At 43.4% G+C, this 20,832-nt stretch overlaps 1 protein-coding gene across 3 annotated transcripts in view; it reads right to left on the bottom strand.

Moving 5' to 3' along the window:
• Positions 1-3,208: 3,208 nt before the first annotated feature.
• CHN1 (chimerin 1) overlaps positions 3,209-20,832 on the bottom strand; it is a 205,797-nt gene continuing 188,173 nt past the window's right edge. For all 3 annotated transcript variants that reach the window (XM_043577091.1, XM_043577093.1, XM_043577094.1), the window contains 5 exons: positions 16,796-16,969; positions 15,960-16,037; positions 12,727-12,864; positions 5,393-5,498; positions 3,209-4,013 (listed from right to left, as the gene is read on the bottom strand). In XM_043577091.1, the coding sequence (XP_043433026.1) occupies positions 3,842-4,013; positions 5,393-5,498; positions 12,727-12,864; positions 15,960-16,037; positions 16,796-16,969 (668 nt within the window). In that variant the 3' untranslated portion in view covers positions 3,209-3,841. The remainder of the gene's footprint in view (positions 4,014-5,392; positions 5,499-12,726; positions 12,865-15,959; positions 16,038-16,795; positions 16,970-20,832) is intronic.

A 20,832-nucleotide genomic window follows, 5' to 3' on the forward strand; every position in this document is an offset into this window, starting at 1 on the left:
ATTCAGAGGTGTTCTATTTGAGCTCATGGAGTAGCCAGAAACATTTTGATAAACATCCGTTCTTCCACTTAGAAACATTTTAAATATCAGTTCCGTGAAGAATGACTTCCTCTGGCCAGCTGGTATAACTAACTGGCATTAAAAACTAACAGAAAATGTAGAGAAGGGAAATTGATTTCTCAATAATTTCTTTAAAACTATATATAGAAAATCGAGAAGAAATGGATCTTACAGGGCAGAGTACGGAGCTGCCAAATCTGTGGGTGATCAGAGAGGTTTATTGGTTCCTCCTTCACTCCAGGGGTGGAAATAAATAGTAACTTTGCATCATAAAAGGTCATGATGTAAGAAATCTCCCATTAGTCACAGAGAGATGTGTCTAACAGATTCTGGTAATCATGGGAGTCTGAGCTCCTCCTAAACCAGTGAGGAATTGTCTCTTTATTTCAAGGAGTGTCACCCAGCAGTCCAGGAATGCTCACAGATGATGTAGCTGCCGTTTGAATCTGCATGTCCCGAAGGGATGAACCACACATCCGTGTCTTCAGAAACCTACTGTGCTTGTTCACAGAGCTGGTAAACGATGACCTTGTCCGAAGACTCGGTGGTTTATCTAAACACCTGCTTAATACTTGCTCTGATGGGGTGTTGCTTGTGCTCCCGGTAGACCTCGGATTCTAACACGTGCCTGTCAGTTACCCTGGCGCATGCCCGTCCCCTGCACCCACACACTGAAGGTCTGCCCTTCAGCCGCATGGAGAATATGCTGCTTTTGGTCTAAAATTGAAATGGGATTGATCCATCGGGTGCCTTAGAACCTCACAGTGCTATTCACACTTAACCCTGAACGCCCACGCAGTCATGTTGGGAGAAGGCTGCAGGGTTACCGCAGCACCTCGGAGCTCACTTCTACACTTACAAAGGGTGGAGGCGAGTTACACAGCACAATATATACAGATCCTCCTGTGGCCTTCTAACACTCGTTTGAGACCTCTTGAAGGCACGCACAGTGTTAAGTATTTCTGCTACCTGGCTCTCCCTGGGTAACCCGGCAGAATATTTTGTTTTCATAAATCAGAATAAACAAATTTTCTCTCAGAAAGAAAAAGCGCTTACTTGAAAGTCAACCGTATCTGTTCCTTTGAGGAAAAGCACAGGGTGACTATATCCCGATAGAGCATATTTCTTTACAGCTGAAGGGCTCCTTTAAGAGGGCTTTGTCCAAAGTGAACATGAGCCACGGACACATAGCCGTTCAGTAGCCTTACCCAATCCAGGGACAGATTTTCGTGATCAGATTTCTCTGACAAATGTCCTTCGTGAGTCGAGGGCACCACCTTAAGTGTATAGTGCCTTTTAGGGGCCTCCATTTTAAGAAAGCTTCTATGTTACACAAATCTCTGTACTATCGTATGTATCTGATGTTCAGTGTGATATTTTCCCTGTGGTTGAGAAGGCAGCTGTGAGGGGCTAACTCTATTTAAAAAAAAATTTTTTTAATGTTTGTTGATTTCTGAAATAGACAGAGCATGAGTGGGGGAGGGGCAGAGAGAGAGAGGGAGACCCAGAATCCGAAGCAAGCTCCAGGCTGTCAGCACAGAGCCCGAGGTGGGGCTCGAACTCACAGACCATGGGATCATGAGCTGAGCCGAAGTCGGTCGCTCAACCGACGGAGCCACCCAGGCGCCCCCGTGAGGGACTAACTCTTGAACAACCACACTTTTCTGAACATATACATTAAAGCAAACTGCCAACTTCCTACTATAGTCCAGGGGCACAAATATGGAAAAACTCATCTCTGTCAGTTACCATTTTCTTTGAGATAGTCTTAAAAGTATCAAGGATTGAAGTGGCAAAACCAAAAACGTATCTTACATTTTTTACTACTTTTTATTATAATTTTTAAATCTATTTTGAGAGAGAGAGAGAGAGAGAGAGAGGAAAGAGGGGCAGAGAGAGAGGGCCCAAGCAGGATCTACACGGCCACTGCAGAGCCTATGTGGGGCTTGAACTCAGGAACTGGGAGATCATGACCTGAGCTGAAATTAAGAGATGCTCGGGGCGCCTGGGTGGCGCAGTCGGCTAAGCGTCCGACTTCAGCCAGGTCACGATCTTGCGGTCCGGGAGTTCGAGCCCCGCGTCGGGCTCTGGGCTGACGGCTCGGAGCCTGGAGCCTGTTTCCGATTCTGTGTCTCCCTCTCTCTCTGCCCCTCCCCCGTTCATGCTCTGTCTCTCTCTGTCCCAAAAATAAATAAACATTGAAAAAAAAAATTAAAAAAAAAAAAAAAGAGATGCTCAACCAATTGAGCCTGCCTTTTTTTTTTTTTTTTTTTTTTTTTTTTTTGCCTAAAAATGGCACTCCCCCATCAACCCCCGCCTTTTTTTTTTTTTTCTACACATTTTAAAGCAGGACAGAACAGACAAGGAAACAGCCTGGAGGGAGGGTCATTAGTTCAAAGGCAGGCGGGTGGCTAGGCACAGTATCAGACCCCATCCAGGTTTCCTGGCATCTAGATGTACACAGACCACCCTTGGCCAAGCGTCTGGCTGCTGACTCCTCTCAGGAAGCCTGGTCAGCTCAACTGCATGCTAACGGCATTTCTGACAAACCAAACGTTTAGGAAGTCACTCTTTGCAGTCTTCTTTCCTGCTTCTGATGGCTCTGGAAGGAATGGCTGTCTGCCCTCCCCCCGTCCCCACAAACAGGTGAGAAAATATTCTAGCTTTCTGCCGAAGTATGCGAGAAGAAAAATCCAATGAATGGGTGTTTTAATTCTAAGCAGTTTTTAAGTTTATTTATTTTGAGAGAGAGAGAGAGAGCAAGTCGGGGAGGGACAGAGAGAGGGGAGGAGACAGAATCCCAAGCAGGCTCTGCGCTGTCAGTGCAAAGCCTGACCCGGGGCTGGAACTTACGAACCGTGAGATCATGACCTGAGCCGAAGTTAAGAGTCGGACAGTTAATTGACTGAGTCACCAAGGCACTCCTTAATTCTAAGCAGTTTTAAGTTATTATTTTAGGAACTCAACACAAAACCTTACCCAGCATTAAATAAATGGCCAAATACATTTTCCCAAATATTCTCAACCATGGGGAAAAAGCAAGCTATCACTAGTTTTTTATTTCTAAAAGCCAAATTTAATAAATTAATAAATGCATGCCAGGTAACGCAAAATTGCAACTGAAACCCAATAATAACAGAAAATGCTCTGCATTGTACTTTTTTTTTTTTTTATTGGTGGGTAATTTACTAAAGTAACAAATCTGAAAACACATTTTGCTTTTGCTGGAAAGAAAGGACTATGTCAGAGAAGAACAAAGAGAAACCACAAATAAAGCATCGGAGGAAAGGAGGCTTATGTTATAGTCTATGGCAATGTAGCAGTCAGAGGTGCTGTTTCATCCATTTGTGTGCATGTTTATAGAAGCGTCAGTAAACCAATGACATAGAACCCAAAAGCGAAGTCACGACAGATTTACTCTGCGAAACATGCTGAATTACAACCACAGACTACCCGGGACGAAGAGGCGGGTGCAGGCTTGTTGTCTCCTTTGTATGGGGTTCCCTTGCCAAAGAGGGGGCTAATCATGCAATAGCTTGAGTTTCTCTTAACATGATAAACACCCGGGATTACTAGAACTGGAGAGCGTGTGTTCACTGTTTTACAAGGACAGCTGAGCGGTGCTACCAAAACAACAGAAAGTTCCTTCATTTTAAGCTGGCTATCTGCCATAACGTCTAACCGAGAAGTAAGTCAGCTATAAGAGCCAATTAAATTACTATAAAACATTCCTTCATCTGTAAAACATTTCTTTTTTTTTCCCCCCCCCGCAAACTAAAATTTAAAATAAAATGTCTTCGTTTTTGATAAGCAGCTCCACCACCAGTCTCTGGTATCGTATATCGTTCAACGCGGCCATCGCGTCTAGTTCTGGAGATCTCATAAGGGTCGGGCCGAAAACAATGCCGAGGTTCTCTGCATTCATAAGATTCTCCTTTTCGTGGAGGGTCACTCTGAAAAATACAAGCAAAGGCGCGTGCCTTCACGTAAGCCACGGCGTTCCGTGCTGTGCTGGAGCGCTACGACAAAACCCAGGTCCACTTATCGACTCGTCCGCTAGCTCCTCTCTCTGTACTTCCAAGTACGGACTTTCCTCAAAGCCGATTATATTAATAAGTTCAACTTCCGGTGATGACCGAAGCTCAAGTCTGAGTTCGTGTGTCAGGCTGTGTGGGGTCGGTTCTATCTGCGGATTCTATTGCCACGGCTGGCTGCAAGGGCTGTGTTGGCGGGTAGTGGAGAAGGGGCTGGGTTGTCTTGATTATTCTATCAGCCCTCCTTCCACACTGGCTGCCTAGTCTGCCGAATTTGTGTAAGTTGAACAGTTTATTGAGTATCTGGGGAGAGTGGTGGCCACGGTATGAAGAGATGGCCGAGGGCAAAGTATAAAGATGATCTGGTCGGCGAGAATTAGCATTCGCCTTCTCTTTACTGCTACAGCAAAGGCACAGACTATAATTTGGGAGCCATTCCTTTGCCTTAGCGTGAAGGCCTTAATTGCATCAATATATGAAGCAAACTTGAATTTGCAAGTGAAGTTGTAAGCATATTAAAAGTTTTAGCTCATGGTGCTTTCAAAGAGGGAAAACATGTAAATGTTAAAAGCACCATCAGTTACATATTCATTTCTGAGTAACTCATGCTGAGAGGCATACAAAATAGACGTCAAGTTCTGTCTTTTTTGTTTCTAATTAGTTTTATATTTTGAAACTCCAAAACCACTAAAACTTGGTCATATAATTTAAAACCGTTTGCTTCAACTGGTAGAGATGGAGAGCGACAGAACAGGGAAATGGAAGTTCTATCACCATCAATGTATTTAAACCATTAAACCAGACGTAACCAAAATATTTTATTTTCTATTCCTCCCTTTACCCCTTATTGTACTCCATCATTTTTTTTTTTTATAGCAGTTTTCAGTGTTGGAGACCTGGATGCAATAGTCTAAGATCCTGTCACCAAGAGCGAAGTGCCTATTTTAGAGCAAGAAGGAAAGTGAGCCTTCTGGCGAGTTGCTTTGCTCTTTATTATGCTAATGCTAATGTCCTCACAGCTACAACCTTTTCTCTTTCCACACAAAAATCACTGCCCGTCCTTGGCAGAACACTAGTATTTCTAACCTATTTGCAAACCTACACGGGAACCGCAAATCCGTTTACGTCAGAATCGAGTCTGCATTCAGCGCTGTAGCGCGGAACATTTTTAGCATTCCTTCCCAACCTGTGCATTTCTTTATTCATGCAACAATTTGTCCTTTCTTTCACCTTTGGTTTCACTTGATTCTTAACATTTGGATACAGTGCAAGTATAAGCTTCAAAGTCTGCAACTTGCCTCTTTAGATGCGCCATGAGGTACCGCAGGGTTTCGCAGTGAGCGGGCGGCAGGAGCTTCAGTGCCTCGTGAAGGGTTTCTAATTGCTCATCGGGATCCATAATTTCTAAAATAGCAAGTTGAATACCAAAGAGAAGAACTTTAACGGACAACTGGTATAAATGGTTCACTGAATTCTATTCTTGTGGTGATCTTCTAAAACTGGTAAGAAAGGCTTTCTCACAGATCCTTGCCCACAGCTTTGGAAAATATTTTTAAGGTTCAAGTCTTGGATTTCCAAAAGGCTTAGTACCATTGTGGCAACACCATTTACTGGGACTTTTGGGGGCAGCACCCACTCGATTGTCTTAAGAGTCTGGTAACCATGGAATTTGGACACTGGATAGATAGGATGTGACTATAAGGAACTCAGACACAGCGACACACAGATTAAAAACTCAGACATTTTAGGGCGCCCAGGTGGCTCAGTCGGTGGAGCGTCTGACTCTGGCTCAGGGCATGATCTTGCGGTTCGTGAGTTTGAGCCCCGCGTCGGGCTCTGTGATGACAGCTCAGAGCCTGGAGCCCGCTTTGGATTCTGTGTCTCCCTCTCTCTCTGCCCCTCCCCTGCTTGCACGCTGTCTCTGTCTCTCAAAAATGAATAAATGTTTAAAAAAAAAAAGAACTTAGACATTCAAATGAAGTCATCTTACAGCATTACAGACATTTTAAGGGATGCTAATTTACTCAAAATATTTTGAAAAACGCTGTTCAGCAACAGTACATAAGCTATGCCACCCCATTGCCCCTTGCAGCCTTTGCCAAAGTCTTTTTTTTTTTAATTTTTTTTTTCAACGTTTATTTATTTTTGGGACAGAGAGAGACAGAGCATGAATGGGGGAGGGGCAGAGAGAGAGGGAGACACAGAATCGGAAACAGGCTCCAGGCTCTGAGCCATCAGCCCAGAGCCCGACGCGGGGCTCGAACTCGCCAACCGCGAGATCGTGACCTGGCTGAAGCCGGACGCTTAACCGACTGCGCCACCCAGGCGCCCCTGCCAAAGTCTTAATTGATATTCTGTTTTCTTTTAAATGAGGAATGTATCATCCAGTATTTATTTCCTTGGTTTTAATTTACTTTTCTATAAAAAAGTCAAATCTACCCTCAGAGCACAAAAATATTCTACTTCGGACATTCAGGAGAATGAAATGCAGAATTTGAAGGCAATTCCAAATGCTTGGAGTGACAACAGGGTCCCTGAAGTAAATGTGGCTCTTCCAAAGGTGTAAACTTTAAAGGGAACAATCTTCATTTGGGCATTTTAGTTCTGCTGTGTTGGCCAAAAACCCAGCACACTCCTTTTGAGGTCGCAGATTGCGTTGAGTTCATCATTTCCATAATCAGAAACAACAGACATGTTTGTAATTCTGAGCTCTCAAAAAGAGCACCCTAGCACATTCCTGCTTCTCAAATGTCAGGAAGACAGGGTGCCCTTAAGTGCTGGGTTGCAGGGCAACCGGAAGGGGACCCCAAACTGTTGCGTCTTAAGCAGGATAGCAGCCTTGAAATTCTGGAAGGCCGCATCTGACCACCAGTATCATTCAAGACACAAAACCAGGATTTCTAGTTTTCTAACTCAAAAGACAAATCCAACTCAATGGCAATGCACTGGAGTCAGGTTAAAACTTGTATGGGGCACCTGGGCAGTGCATTTGGTTGAGTGTCCGACTTTGGCTCAGGTCGTGATCTCACGGTTTGTGGGTTTGAGCCCTGCGGTGGGCTCCACACTCCTGGTGTGGAGCCTGCTTGGGATTGTCCCTCTCTGCCCCTCACCTACTCACACGCATGCGTTCACTCTCTCTCTCTTTCTTTCCCTCCCTCTCCCTCTCCCTCTCTCAAAAGTAAATAAACATTAAAAAGAGTGATATAAAATGAATGTGAAAAGTTCCTAGCACTGGTAGCACAGATGGATAAGCTTCAGAACATGAAGAGTGACTGAAGCTTTTTAACTCAAAGAAACGTCGGCCATTTTAGAATTTCTGCCCCAAGCTTATCCAGGGTTCCTGATTCTTTTCTCAGTAATAAACAATGTATTATTTGCCATGATAATTGACGCATGGTCTTTGAAACTTTGGATCTTTAAAGAGCAATACTGTTTAAAGAGCAACTGATAACAGCAATACTGTATCAGATACTGAAATTCAATCATTTAATTTCTAGAATTAAAATTCCATTTACTATCAAAAACTATTAGTATTTACTTACAGTTTTTTTTTTCTTTTTATCATAGGACTAATTAATTTGAAACTATACTGTTCCGGAAGTTGAAAAAAGACTAACACAGTTTCCTTTTAATTTTCGTAATTAATCCTTGTAGGGAGAATCTTGAGATGGCATGAAATTAAGGACTGTGTTGGTGGGCTAGCAACAAACAAGACTCCCCATTCGTGGAGAGCTTACTTTCTCTCTCGGAGCGTGGCTGACAGTAAACAATGAACATGTATCTTCTGGTTTGTACTAGATTAGAACAAAGCCAGTGCTGTGGGGAAAAAAACAGAGTAAGCAGCACTGCAGGTGCTGGGGGATGTGATTTTAAATGGGGTGGTCATGACAGACCTCATGAGAAAGATGGTCTTGAGTGAAGACTCTCAGGGCGTGGGGGAATGACCACACGGAGATCTAGGGGAAGGGGTGCCAGGCAGAGATGCAGCCGTGCAAGGGTCCCCAGGGGCGAGAATGCTTGCGATGTCTGAGTAAAGTGAGAAGCCAACCGTGGCTGTAGTGGAGTGAGCCAGAGGGGGATGGAAGGGAGTGAGGGCAGAGAGGTAACGGGGCACCGCATTGTGTCAGGTGCTGCAGGCTATTCCAGGGACTCAGCATTTACTGGCAGAAACGGGAAGGTTCTGAATGAGGCAGAGATGTGACCTGACAGCGCTCACAGTAGCTCTCCTCTGTCTGCCATGTGGGAAACAGACGATGGAAAGGCAAGAGTAAAAACAGACCATTCTGGTAACTATTACAAAAACCCAGGTGACAAATGACTCTAGCTTAGACCAGTGGTGGCAGTGAAGGTAATGAGAAGTTGCTGGAATCTGGGTCTATTTTAACAGTAGAGTCCATAGGATTTCCTGATGAGGGAGATGTGAGAAGGAAACGAATCAAGAATGAGCTAAGCTTTGGGCTTAGGCAACTGGGAAGATGGCGCCTCCGTTAAGATTATGGATGGGAGGGGTTTTGTGGCAAAGGTCAAGGGCTCTACCTGAGGTGTTTTTCAGACATCTACATGATCATCCTGACTGTGGATTAATCTGGTGCTCAGGGAGAGGTTCACACTGGAGATATAAATCTGGGGACGTATGACAAACTGCATTTGAATATACTGACATCAAATCGACACAGGCTCTTCCCTGGAGTTCGTTTCTTTTTTTTTCTACTTAAAGGAGTATTACTCATAATTTTTTCAGAGAACACAAATCTTCTGCCTAACAAAGACCACAGCATAATTTAAGAGAAAGACAGACAAAATGGAACGTATTTAGAGACGAACAGCATCAGCTGTTTCAAATATGTGAAAGGCTTGCATGTGGCAAGACCATCGGCAGCGGGAGTCGAGGGCAGGCTGATTTCTGTTGTGCGCGAGGAGGCCTTTATGACGGTTATATCTGTCCACTGGCGGCTGTCTACCGAGAGAGGCAGTGATCTTGCAGTTACTGGGTATTTCAAAAAAGAGTGTGTTGTAGAAGGAAATCTAGTTAACGTGACCCTTTAGAATATCTAAAAAGTCTAAGATTCTATGGTTCTCAATATAAAATCATGTTTACTCATTTAACAAGAATTTATTGAGCACCTATGATGTAAATGAAAGGACTGTCACAGGTGCTACAGGAAAATAAAGCAACAGAACTCTCCCTTGTAATGGGGTTAGTCTAATGGGGCAGACAAGACATGAATACAGCCTTCCATCACGAAGTAAAGAGTCTGTGCCAAAGGGCCAGGCGAAGTGTGACGGGAACACAGAAGAGAAAGTTGGCCTGGGGGCTGAGCAGAACCGAGAAGAGGAAGAAATGGCCTCTGAGGAGGGTTTGGAAATGTGGATGTGGTGAGGGCAGGAACTAATAAGCATCTGAACCTGTGTCGACATTTAGTTAAAAGCTCTTTTAAGGTACGTACTGCCAGTTCCTCGTAGAGATGTTCAAGTACAAGAAGAAGAAGACTCAGCCAAGCGTAAGGGGTGAATCAGAGGCAGAGTGGAGGGGAACACTCGGCGAGTTCTCATCCCAGACCTCCCTTCAGGACACTTGAAGTTGCTTGGGACAAAGAGGCCTGGGTTTTATGGCCGAGTTCATCTGACTCACTCAAGACTACATGCTGACTGAGTCATCTTTTCGGAGATCTTCTGGGAACAGAGCTCAGAGAGTTCTCGGCCAGAGAAAGATCTCCACACGGAGTCCTACCAGGAGTTGGGTCCTGGCAGTGCTGTTTTCCTCGGGGTCAGGAAGTGTCCATGCATATGCTGGCTGACCGTGCAGCCTGGGAGAGGCACCTTCTACATACACCTTGTACTGTCTGTAGGGCAGCGATCCCTTCACTGGTGGGAAGAGGCAGTGAGGAAAAAGGGCTAGGCGGTCCCAGACTCCCAGGTAGTTCAAGGGGGAGTTGCCAGGATATTATGAAGATCTTTAAGCCCTTAAAGGAGAGGCCCCAGCCTCTACCACCATTGTGTCCTTTGTTCATTTCCTGTAGCCACGCATCTCCAGCTTCCCGGGTGCAGGTTGTCTGAGGGAGGCTGCAAGAGTGGAGCTCAGACAGCTTTTGCAGGAGAAAGCTTTAATATGCACTCTGAGTTTCTGTTGGCAAGAGATGCTGATAAGTGCCGGGGAATCCTGAGACCTAAAGAACAGGCCCCGAGTTTTCTAAGGGACCCGGTGATAAAAAGGCTCAAGAGCAGGTGCATCAGCTAACACTGTGCATCATTTGGGAGGGGTTCCTGCCCTCCTGCCTTCCCTCTCTGGGCAGGTCTTCTGTTCCTGTTCCACCAGTGGAGCCAGGCAGTGGGCTGCATGCAGAGAGCAAGGGCTGTGGTGTCAGACAGATGTAGCTTTGAATGCCAGTGCCACCTCCGCTAGTGACAAGACCTTGGACAATTCACTTATACCCTATAACATCTCCTTTCTGGTTTTTTTTTTTTTTTGAAGTTTATCTATTTTGAGAGAGAGCAAGAGAGACCGCACATCATGTGAGTGGGGGATGGGCAGAGAAGAGAGAATCCTAAGCAGGCTCTATGCTATCGGTGAGGAGCCCTATACAGGGCTTGAACTCGTGAACAGGGAGATCGTGACCTGAGCCACAATCAAGGGCCGGATGGTTAACCGACGGAGCCACCCAGGTGCCCCACGACATCTCCTTTCTAAAATGACATCGTGGTGGGGCACCTGGCTGGCTCTGTGTAGAGCATGCGACTCTTGATCTTAGGGTCACGAATGAGTTGGAACCCCACTGGGTATCGTGGCTATAAAGTGTGCAACGTGATTCCTGGCACCCGGTATATGTTCTATAAATCTTAGTTTCTCTCATCTCCCTTATCTACCTGTAAAGATAAGAGAATGGCTGTATCTCTGTGTCTAAAGAATGGAACAGACTCTACCGCTGGAGGAGACATGGACAAGGGCACAATGTTCCATAAACAATCAGATCAATAGCAAACACACACAATAAACATTTATATCGTGTATGAGTATTATGCCACGGTTTTGGGGTCATGGAAGTCACGCATCAAAATAGGTGACACTGTAAGAAGGAATTTCTACCTTGATTTAGGAAAGTTTCTACCTTGCGCTTTGAAGAGCTCTCTAAAGTAGAACGGGGGGTTTGCTGATGTCCGACGGGGGCTGTTTCGGACACAGACCTCAGAACGCTAACAAATGTTTTGGAAGAATAATAGAGGCAACTGACATGGGTGTGGGGAAAGAAGGTGAAATAATTTGGGAGTCTGGAGGGCAAAAGGCCTCGAAACCCAGTAAGGAAGGCTTGGATGTTTCTTCTAAGTAGATAAAGCGGCTGTCTGGAGTTCAGAATGCGGGTCTGAATTACCGCTTTGTCCTCTGCTATTGGGGTGCCTTGGGCTTGGGCACAGAAACCAAGTTTTAATTTTACTCCAAAGCAACACGGGGACAGGAATTCTGTCCGCTTGAGCCCCCACTGTCCTGAGGACCAGAGCAAACTGGGGACCGAGCAGCCCTCGGTGATGCAAGTGTGTGTCAAGTGCTTTCGACAGGAGTGGCAATCAGACTTCTCTCTCTCTCGGGAGGAAGCGTCTGCCCCACGAAACAAGAACCCGTAAGCTCCCTCAGACGGTTTTCATGATCAGCACTGAATACATCCCCAAATGAGAAGAGCTAAATTCCTACGGAGAGGATCTAGTCTTTCAGGCTCCTAACATGGAAATTTGTAAAAATCAGTGTAACTCTCATGGCTGTTCCCCGCAAGAAATCAGGTCTCCATGGAGCCAACCACAAAAATTCTCAACAAAAGCACTGAAGGGGAAAGTAAAAATTAGAACAAAGCAAGTCTGTACTTCACGAAATTTCAAAGTCAAAAAGTAAATCAGCGTTCTAAGAAAGTGATGTTATTATTTAAAGATCAAGACAACATATGGTTTTTAAGAGAGAAGAAAAAGGACAGAAATAGCCTATCTTTTCTTAAAAAATGGCAATGCCAACACTTCAAATCTGTTAAAAATTCCTTTCTTTAAAAAAAGGAAGTGTGAATTACAGGTATGATTTTTGCACCATAAATTTGGCAAATGAGCCTTTGCTTTTTCTCATTTGCATCTCAACTAGAACTTAAAAAAATCACTTCTTGATCTAAAACAGTGCTCCTTAAAGTATGATCTACGGACCGGTGCCAGTTTACAAACTGTTTGTTAATGGTCTGTCACAGGATATGTATAGAAATTGAAAGTAAGAATTTAGAAACTTTTATGAGATCTGACAGAGTAACTTTTATGCTGAGCTGAATCTAATAACAAAACAGTTTGGTCCTGTTCTTCGATTTTATTTTCCTAGTTATTCATTTTTATTCTGCAGAAGCATTGGTGCATATCTAAGGGGCACTGGCATAAGCCTTACTTTGGTAAATGAGGGTTAGCACATTACAAAGAAGCTTCTGATGGCAGAAGTCATAAATAACCTACATTGGAGAGGAGTTCGAAATTTCTGTGAGTATATTAACCGAGGGGAGAGGCGAGGGGGAAATACATAATATGCATTCAAGAAACTCAGCAGGAAAAGCAGGAGAAGTGATTACCATGAGGAGGGAGTCTGTCAGGTTATTGGAACGCGTGCCTTCATACTTACTCGCGGACTCTATAAACTTAGGGTAGGCGTCGTATGTGATGAGCGGAATTGGTAGATCCCTGAAGTACAGTTTCAGCGCACCAGTGATAATGTTGATATCTTCATACATGTTCACAGAAATATCCGCTTTCTCGCCGTCTTTGAAGGATGTTAAAAAGAAAAATACGAGTAACTATGTGGACGCACAGCACTGTTTTAATAACACATTTTGTGTTACGGTCTTTCGAGATCATCAATGCGTCGGTTTTTTTTAATATCAGATTCAATGTGCCGATATATACAAGAGATCAATTTTCTGTGAAAAGCCAAATCTGTTTCTCTGAATTTTCTTTTCTGAAGTTACTTAGCTTTCCAGGTCTAATTAAAAGGGGGGGGGGGGGGGGAGTAGGAGAGGGCTGAGATCAACAGCAGTGTTCGTAAATTCCAGTAAATTCCACGAGTACTTGAGACCTCCTAGGGGAGTAATGTAGGATTGCTTTCTCTTTTTAAAATAAACCTAGAGAATGTGAAAAATAACAACAGAGGCACTCCTAATTTACAAAAGGCCACCTTTGACTCACCCCAGGCTCCTGACACATGACGTCTGGATGTTGTCTGAGCCCTACGTGTAGGCACACAGTGAGAAGTATGAGAGTAAAACGAAACAAAACTTGAGGGTCTTGAAATAACAAGAGAAGAAGTTATAACACAGAGGAGTATTTTAGGGTTGCTGGGCCTTAAGACTTCTTTTACTCTCCTGCATTTAGTAACTGGTTAAAATATCTGAACGTTCATCTACTGAAGATTTAATTAGTGCCGACTCTGAGCTACATCTTATACTCGGCTTCTTTTATTCCATTTGGCTTATGAACGAGCACTATCCATTAAAAAGCAGCCTCTTCCCTACACAGATATTAGAATGGCTAAAATGACAACTGGTGACAAATGCTGGAGACGGTGCAGGGGCCACAGGAACTCGACGTTGTTGCTGGTGGGAATGGAAAATGGGACGGCCACCTGGGAGGAAAGGCAGTGTCTTACATGTAATCCAGCCATCACACTCCTAGGTAGTTATCCAGAGGAGATGGAAACTACTTGTGTCCACGCAAATACGTGCACACAGATATTTAAGCCACTTTCATTCATGATTGCTAAAAACTTGGCAGTAATCAAGATGTCCTTCAATAGGTGAATAAACTGTGATCTGCCCAGACAAAGGAATATTACTGAGCAACAACAAGAAATGAACTATCAAGCCAGGAAAAGGCATGGGAGAACTTTAGATGCAGATTGCTAAGTAAAGGAAATCAGCCAAAAAAAGGCTACATATCTTATGATTCCAACTCTGACATTCTGGAAAAGGCAAAACTATGGAGTCTGTAAAAAGAACAGCGGTTGTCGGGGGTTCAGCGGGAGAAGGAGAACAGGTAAAGCACAGACGATTTACTTAGGGTAGTGAAAGTGATACCTCATAGTGTGACACCATAAGGGTGGCTATATGACATTATGCATTTGCCAAAACCCACAGAACTGTACAACATGAAGACTGAACTTTAAAACTACTGACTTTAGTTAACGTATCAGTGTTGGTTCATCAGTTGTAACAAATGTCCTGTATTAATGCAAGATGTTAATAGGGGATACTATGGGGGGGAGGGGAACGAGAGGAGAGGTTATATGGGAAGTCTCTGCACTTTCTGTGAAATTTTGTAACCCAGAACTAATGTTAACCTAAAACTGGAACCCTAAAACTACTTTAGCAAAGTGTATTTTTCTTTAAAGAAGCCTCTTTTAAATGTGAAATACCATGGCCTATCAGACATTCACACTCCAGTGTGAATTAGATCACCAGTATCTGTTTTTCACACTTGTGTTGAAATCACATACAATGGCAGTGCCAATTGGGGTAGAATGCATTCTGGGAGGAAAAAGCAATTAGATCGCTCCACTGGGGGATCTGGGGGAAGGGAGAGGAGAACATGAAGGCAGAAGAATTATAAAGACAAGTTATCATCTCTATCAAAACTTTTACTCAGGAAAAAAGAAAGAGTGCTGGTATTCTCTCCTGCCACATGGTTCCTATTGCCACTATCTATTATTTTTTTATGAAAATCCAAATTTCAGATGTCCTGTCTCATTATAGGGTACATGTCCAATTTTGGGTTTGGAAAATAAAGTCACCAATCTTATAGTTCAGCTACATGATGTGTTAAACTGAATTTGGAGGTTGACCTGAGAACCTTCTACCATTCAGCTAATTTTTTCTATAGTAAGATAGTGTATTCGTTGTATATTAGTCCACTCTCCTTTCAGTTCCTGCTCTCTAAGTCCTAGCACTTTTCAGGGACTCGACAGGGACAGGCCTCAGGACCTTTGCACAGACTCTTCTGTTGCCAGGGTCTTTACATATCCTGTTTCTTTGCTATTCAACCATTATACGGCCAACTTCTGTACTTCTCTGGAAAGCCTCTTCTGATCTCCAGCATCCCCCCAACGCTGCAGACTAGGTTAAGTTCCATAGTTATTAATACTTTCCTTTATGGCATTTATTTATTTATTTATTTAAAAAAATTTTTTTTTTCAACGTTTATTTATTTTTGGGACAGAGAGAGACAGAGCATGAACGGGGGAGGGGCAGAGAGAGAGGGAGACACAGAATCGGAAACAGGCTCCAGGCTCTGAGCCATCAGCCCAGAGCCCGACGCGGGGCTCGAACTCCCGGACCGCGAGATCGTGACCTGGCTGAAGTTGGACGCTCAACCGACTGTGCCACCCAGGCGCCCCATATGGCATTTATTAAAATAAAATCAATAATGATTCTGTGGTGGGGGAATCTAAGTCATTACACTGGGTCTCCACTCCATCAAATATGGTGATGGAATGCACGGACGACAGGCAGTTAGGTGGGCCAACTCCAAACTGGGAAATCTGAGATCTGCAATCACTTAGATTCCCCCAACCACCCTGCCCTATTTTCTCCATGGTATCCGGTAAATTTAATTGCTCTGTATATATTTTGAGGAACATGGACCAGCCCTGGATGCTCAGATACTGGTAATATAGTTAAATTTTATGTTTCTTTCTTACCTTGAAGTGTAACAGTTTAATATAGTAATAAAGTAAAATTACACGCTTTTTATTTGGTATAATAACCAATGACTTAGACAAATAATGAACAGAATAACATAAGGAACCGTGCCTCCTTGGAAGAGAGCATTGTTGTCCTAAGTTAACGGACATGCTAAAGAACATACCTCTGTCAAAAGCCATCTTGACATCTTCAATTAAGTCACTGAATCCTGATACTCGATACAGACCTTCAGAATTAAGACCTGTAAAAACAGAGCAAGAGAGCTAATTAGTTTCTTTGGAAATTATGTCTTTCCTTCTTCAAGTTTTAACTTCTTCCCATACTTCAGGCTAGGCAAGTAATGTGTCAGAAAGAACGATTAAATGTACTTGTCTAGAAACCTCTTCACATTTTCTCCTAAAATAAAACCATTTCACTCACAGACTTTAAACTCTGGCTTACTGTTGCCTGAATATCTGTAATCTGGCTCATCACTGTGTCTAATTAGATCAAATACGTTGAGTCTTCAGGGAAATCATTCGTCACCTCAATTATACCATAAATTCTTTTACATAACAGAACACTAAGATAAACCATATTAATAGGCCTGTACCAGTCTTTCCCAAATGGGAAAGAATAATTAGGGTGCAGTTCTGTTTTTTGGTTTGGGATGGTTTTAATAGAGCATTTACACCTTTGCTTCTTGGACCTAAGAAAAATGCAAAAAGTGAAAAATGAATTGGTATCTACATGTCAACTTTTATAGACAAGAAGCATCATCATTCATAAAAAAATATTACAGCATATTTCCTAGAACTAGCTCAATGTACCTTAAAATCAAGCTGGCGAATTATTTAACTTAATTCATTAGAGACTTTCAGATCATTTGACGTCTGAAATCCTCTCCCTCTAAACTTACTGAAGAAGACAACTGGGTTATGCCGTGAGGTACCCAGAAGGGCATCAGAACTTGCATTCATGGTGAATTATGAGTGCTGAACCACACGGGCGACGCCTCACCTCTGGATTCAATTTCCCTGATGCACATGTCCACCACCATTGGCCGCTTGGTGATATGGGCTTTCACGAGTGTGGTAAGGTCACAACTGTATACCTTCTTGACATGTTTCAAGTCTGGCTTACAGTCGTTTGGGACCATCTTGGAACACTGCTTATGAACATTCAAACCACAATCTAAATAAAGAATATAGAAAGGAAAAATTCATCAATGTTTTCAGACTTTTGGGCATTCTGGAGTGTTTATTTTAGCAAAAGACACTCCCACCATCCAGCTTGAATTAGGCTTTGAAGGGGGCTAGCTTCCAACAGTTTCTGAAGAGTGGAAAAACATTCTTCCCATCTTTTCTCTTGGAAAATTTTGGTTTTAAGTCAGAAGATGAGAATTCTAGCTCGTGCTTCATCATTTATTTGCTGTGTGATCCCAGGAGAGAACTAATTCAGACAAAGTGAAATTAACATTTATTTATTTTTGAGACAGACAGCATGAACGGGGGGAGGGTCAGAGAGAGAGGCAGACACAGAATCGGAAGCAGGCTCCAGGCTCCAAGCTGTCAGCACGGAGCCCGACGTGGGGCTCGAACTCGTGAACCACCAGATCATGACCTGAGCCGAAGTCGGACACTTAACCGACTGAGCCACCCAGGCGCCCCCAGACAGAGTGAAATTAATAAGTGTTTAGATATCTACAAAATGCAGGCGACTAAAAGTTATCTGTTTCCTTAAACTTACACAAAATTATATTTGATGTGGGATACAGAATTCCATTTTAACATATTTGATATGAAGAGAAATCAGACCTCCAAAAGTAAGAGCATCCCAGGGCCCTCTTAAAATTGTGCTACTCATATTCGTATCTGTTCATAACCCTGTAAATAATAAATTTAGTGGCTAAAAATAGCCACAGTTATTGTTTTATTATTAGCACCAGTTCACTGATGCCAAGCACTATTCCAAGTGCTTTACATTGTTTCCATCAAGCTCACAAAACTCTACGAAATAGGGATCGTCATTCTTCTCGTTGTATAAACGAGATGAAACCAAGCACAGAGGTGTTATGTAATTTACCTACGGCCGTGCATTTGGCATGCAGCGGAGCTGAGATTTAAGCCTACGAAGGATTCGGGGTCCACGGGTTTAGCACCCATACCATGTTGCCTCTATTGAAGTTTGTCCTCTGCTTTGTAATTTTACTGGGTTATCGCGTCGAAGATGCCAGAACTCCAACATCTTCTAGTGAATATTTTGAGACCTTTGATTGTCAACAAGAAGAGCGCAGTGGAATTTGAGAAGGGACAGAGGAATACAAATATCTTGCCAAATTAGAACGAAGAGGGGTAAATCACAGCTGAGTAATTAACTAAAAGAAATGCCATCTTTAAGGTTTTAAAAACATAACTCATTGATGTTTTTCATAAGAACTTGATGCTGACCTCTTATAAATCTGATGCAATTATATCCAGGTCTTAATGACACCAATTTGAAAATCTTACAGTGACGTGACTGCTGCCTGCGGTCACCGGGCGAGCTTAGTTTTGCTTGCTCTCTCGGCAGAGAGGGGAGCACCGCATTTACCTCGCAAAACTGTTAATGGGCCAATGCATTCAAGATGCTCTGCACGGTATAAACCATGAGACAAATGTTGGTGACTCTCATCATCATAATGACTCGGTAAAGCCGCAACCTTGTTATGTCATGGCAGGAACGATAAAAAGAGAGGTAAGGAACGTTAGCTGAAAAGTCATGCCCGGAATCGTTCTTTCGTTAACTATGCAGACACTGCCAAAGTGCAATGAGAACTCGAGGCCGGTGGTGACGCTGAGTCACTATGGGGGTGCATCTCCACCTCCTATGCGCCAACAGCAGGCTAGGTGCAGAAGGAAACTAAGTTTCTGCACAACTGTGCGTAAGGGAGCAGAACTAGAGATGGCATGGCCAGTGCCAACAGGTACGTGAACATGATCATCACTAAAGAATAACAGCTGCTTCTCTGAATACAGAAAGGCTGCCAGAGCAAAGAGTTTGATCTGTATTATCTGAGGAAATGACCGAACAACATTCTGCAATAGTTAGACAATGTCCAAATGACTGCACGACCCCAAACCCCAATTCCTCTTTATATCTGTTAGCCCCAGATAAGATTTCTGGCTCAATCATAAGGCAAATCAATGGCAGAATGGCCACTGAAAAGACCTTCTTTCCCCTGAACGCTGTAATGTTTTATATAACCTCTAAAGCTTAGAATTAGATCTATGATCTACTAGCTATGTGATTTCAAGTGAGTTACCTTTCCTGTGTGTCAGTTATGTAAAATAGGAATAATATTTATTATTAGCTCTATTATCCATTATTAAGTTCACGTAAGGCTCTCGTATTAGTATATGTACTTTCTGACACGGAGTAGATTAGAAGTGTTTACCAGGACTATGTTGTCGTTGTCATTATTGAGAAGAATGGAAGTTTCTGAGAGGCCCTTTCTACCTAGCGCCCCAGGGTTTGCTACACGGTATTGTCACGATCAGCTTAAGGTCAGAAGCTAAGTTGAATTCTGGGCCGGTTCTGTTTGTCACATGTGAATGCCAGGTCCTGAAAAGGACCTGGGTGACTGGAGTTATAGCTGCTTCCTCATCTATACTGTTCGAATACATTTCATTACATAAAAATGTCTCCAAAGAAGTACTGAATTTTTCTCTGCTTTTACCAAATTTGAGGAGTTTTCAGCCACTAATTTTTCCAGTATTTTTTCAGTCTCTCTTTACCCTCTTCTGGGACTTCAACAACACAAATGTTAAATCTTTTGCTATTTGGCTACAGGTCTCTGGGGTTCAGTTCACTTTTTAAAGTCTATTTTCTTTCTCTTGTTTGCGTTGGATAATTTCTATTGATCTATCTTCAGGTTCACCAATTCCTTCCTCTGTCTCTGGTATTGAGCCCATCTGGTGAGTTTACTGGTAATAAAGTTTTCAGTTCTAAAATTTCCATTTACAGTAGTTACTTTTTTATCTTTGTTTTCTATTTCCTATTTATCACTTGTTTCAAGAGTGTTTATAATGGCTTGTTGGAGCATTATTATGATAGCTAATTTCCTTGTCTAATAATTCCAACATCTATGTCATCTCAACATTGGTACATCTGCCGTTTCTCATCCGAGTTGCGATTTGCCTGGTTCTTGGTATAAAGTGTAATTTTGAACTGAATCCTGGATATTTCGAGTCCTCCAGGACTCTGGTTCCTTCCATTGTAGCTGATAGTTAACCTCTTTAGATTTAGAATGCAAGTCCTGGCTCATTTTTGTAGGCCAGGGTTCAAATATCAAACTCGTTTACAAAGCCTCTGTGATGCGCCTGCAATGCTATTTTGCCTACCCTACGTGTACGTCACCCTAATGGCAGGACTTTACCCCACATTCTGGGGAGGGAGAGGGCAACCTCCTAGTTACTGCGGGGTGGAGACGGAAGCCAGGGTGTGCCCAGAAACCTGGTCGAGAAGGAATGCCGTAGGCATGGGAGACAGGAGCTCTGATCATGGTCTCAGCTGCCTCATTACTGCAGGTCAGGACGAAGACAGGGCTCTACCCACAGGCTTGGGCTGACAGGGTGCTGCTCTTACTACAGGGTGGGGATGAAAGTCCAGGTCCTACTCACAGGCTGAGCCAGGAGGGGTACCTTCTCTTCCTGCAAGGTGGTGCTGAAACATAGGGCTCCACTCACAGACTGCCAGGAGAGAGGTGTACCCCTGTTATTGTGGGGGCGGGGGTGAAAACAGGGTTCTGCCCATAGGCAACGGCTGCAGCGGCAGCACTGTGGCTTTTTCATGACGTTCACCTCGAGAAGGGCAGGAATGGCTAAAAGATGTCTGCCCTGGCTGGCCTACCCTTTTCCCAGGGCTTTGGCTAGGAAAAGCAGGCTTTACTTGGGATTATTTTGTGTCTGTGCTTGTTGGCATTTATGGGTTGTGAGCTTCTCTAGATACATGGGAGGTTAAAGAAAAACAAAGGCCACCAGGAAACTTGCTGCTGGGTTCCTTGAGTTGGCCTGCCT

The sequence above is a fragment of the Prionailurus bengalensis genome, chromosome C1 (assembly GCF_016509475.1).
Source record: "Prionailurus bengalensis isolate Pbe53 chromosome C1, Fcat_Pben_1.1_paternal_pri, whole genome shotgun sequence".
NCBI classification, from domain to species: Eukaryota; Metazoa; Chordata; class Mammalia; order Carnivora; family Felidae; genus Prionailurus; species Prionailurus bengalensis.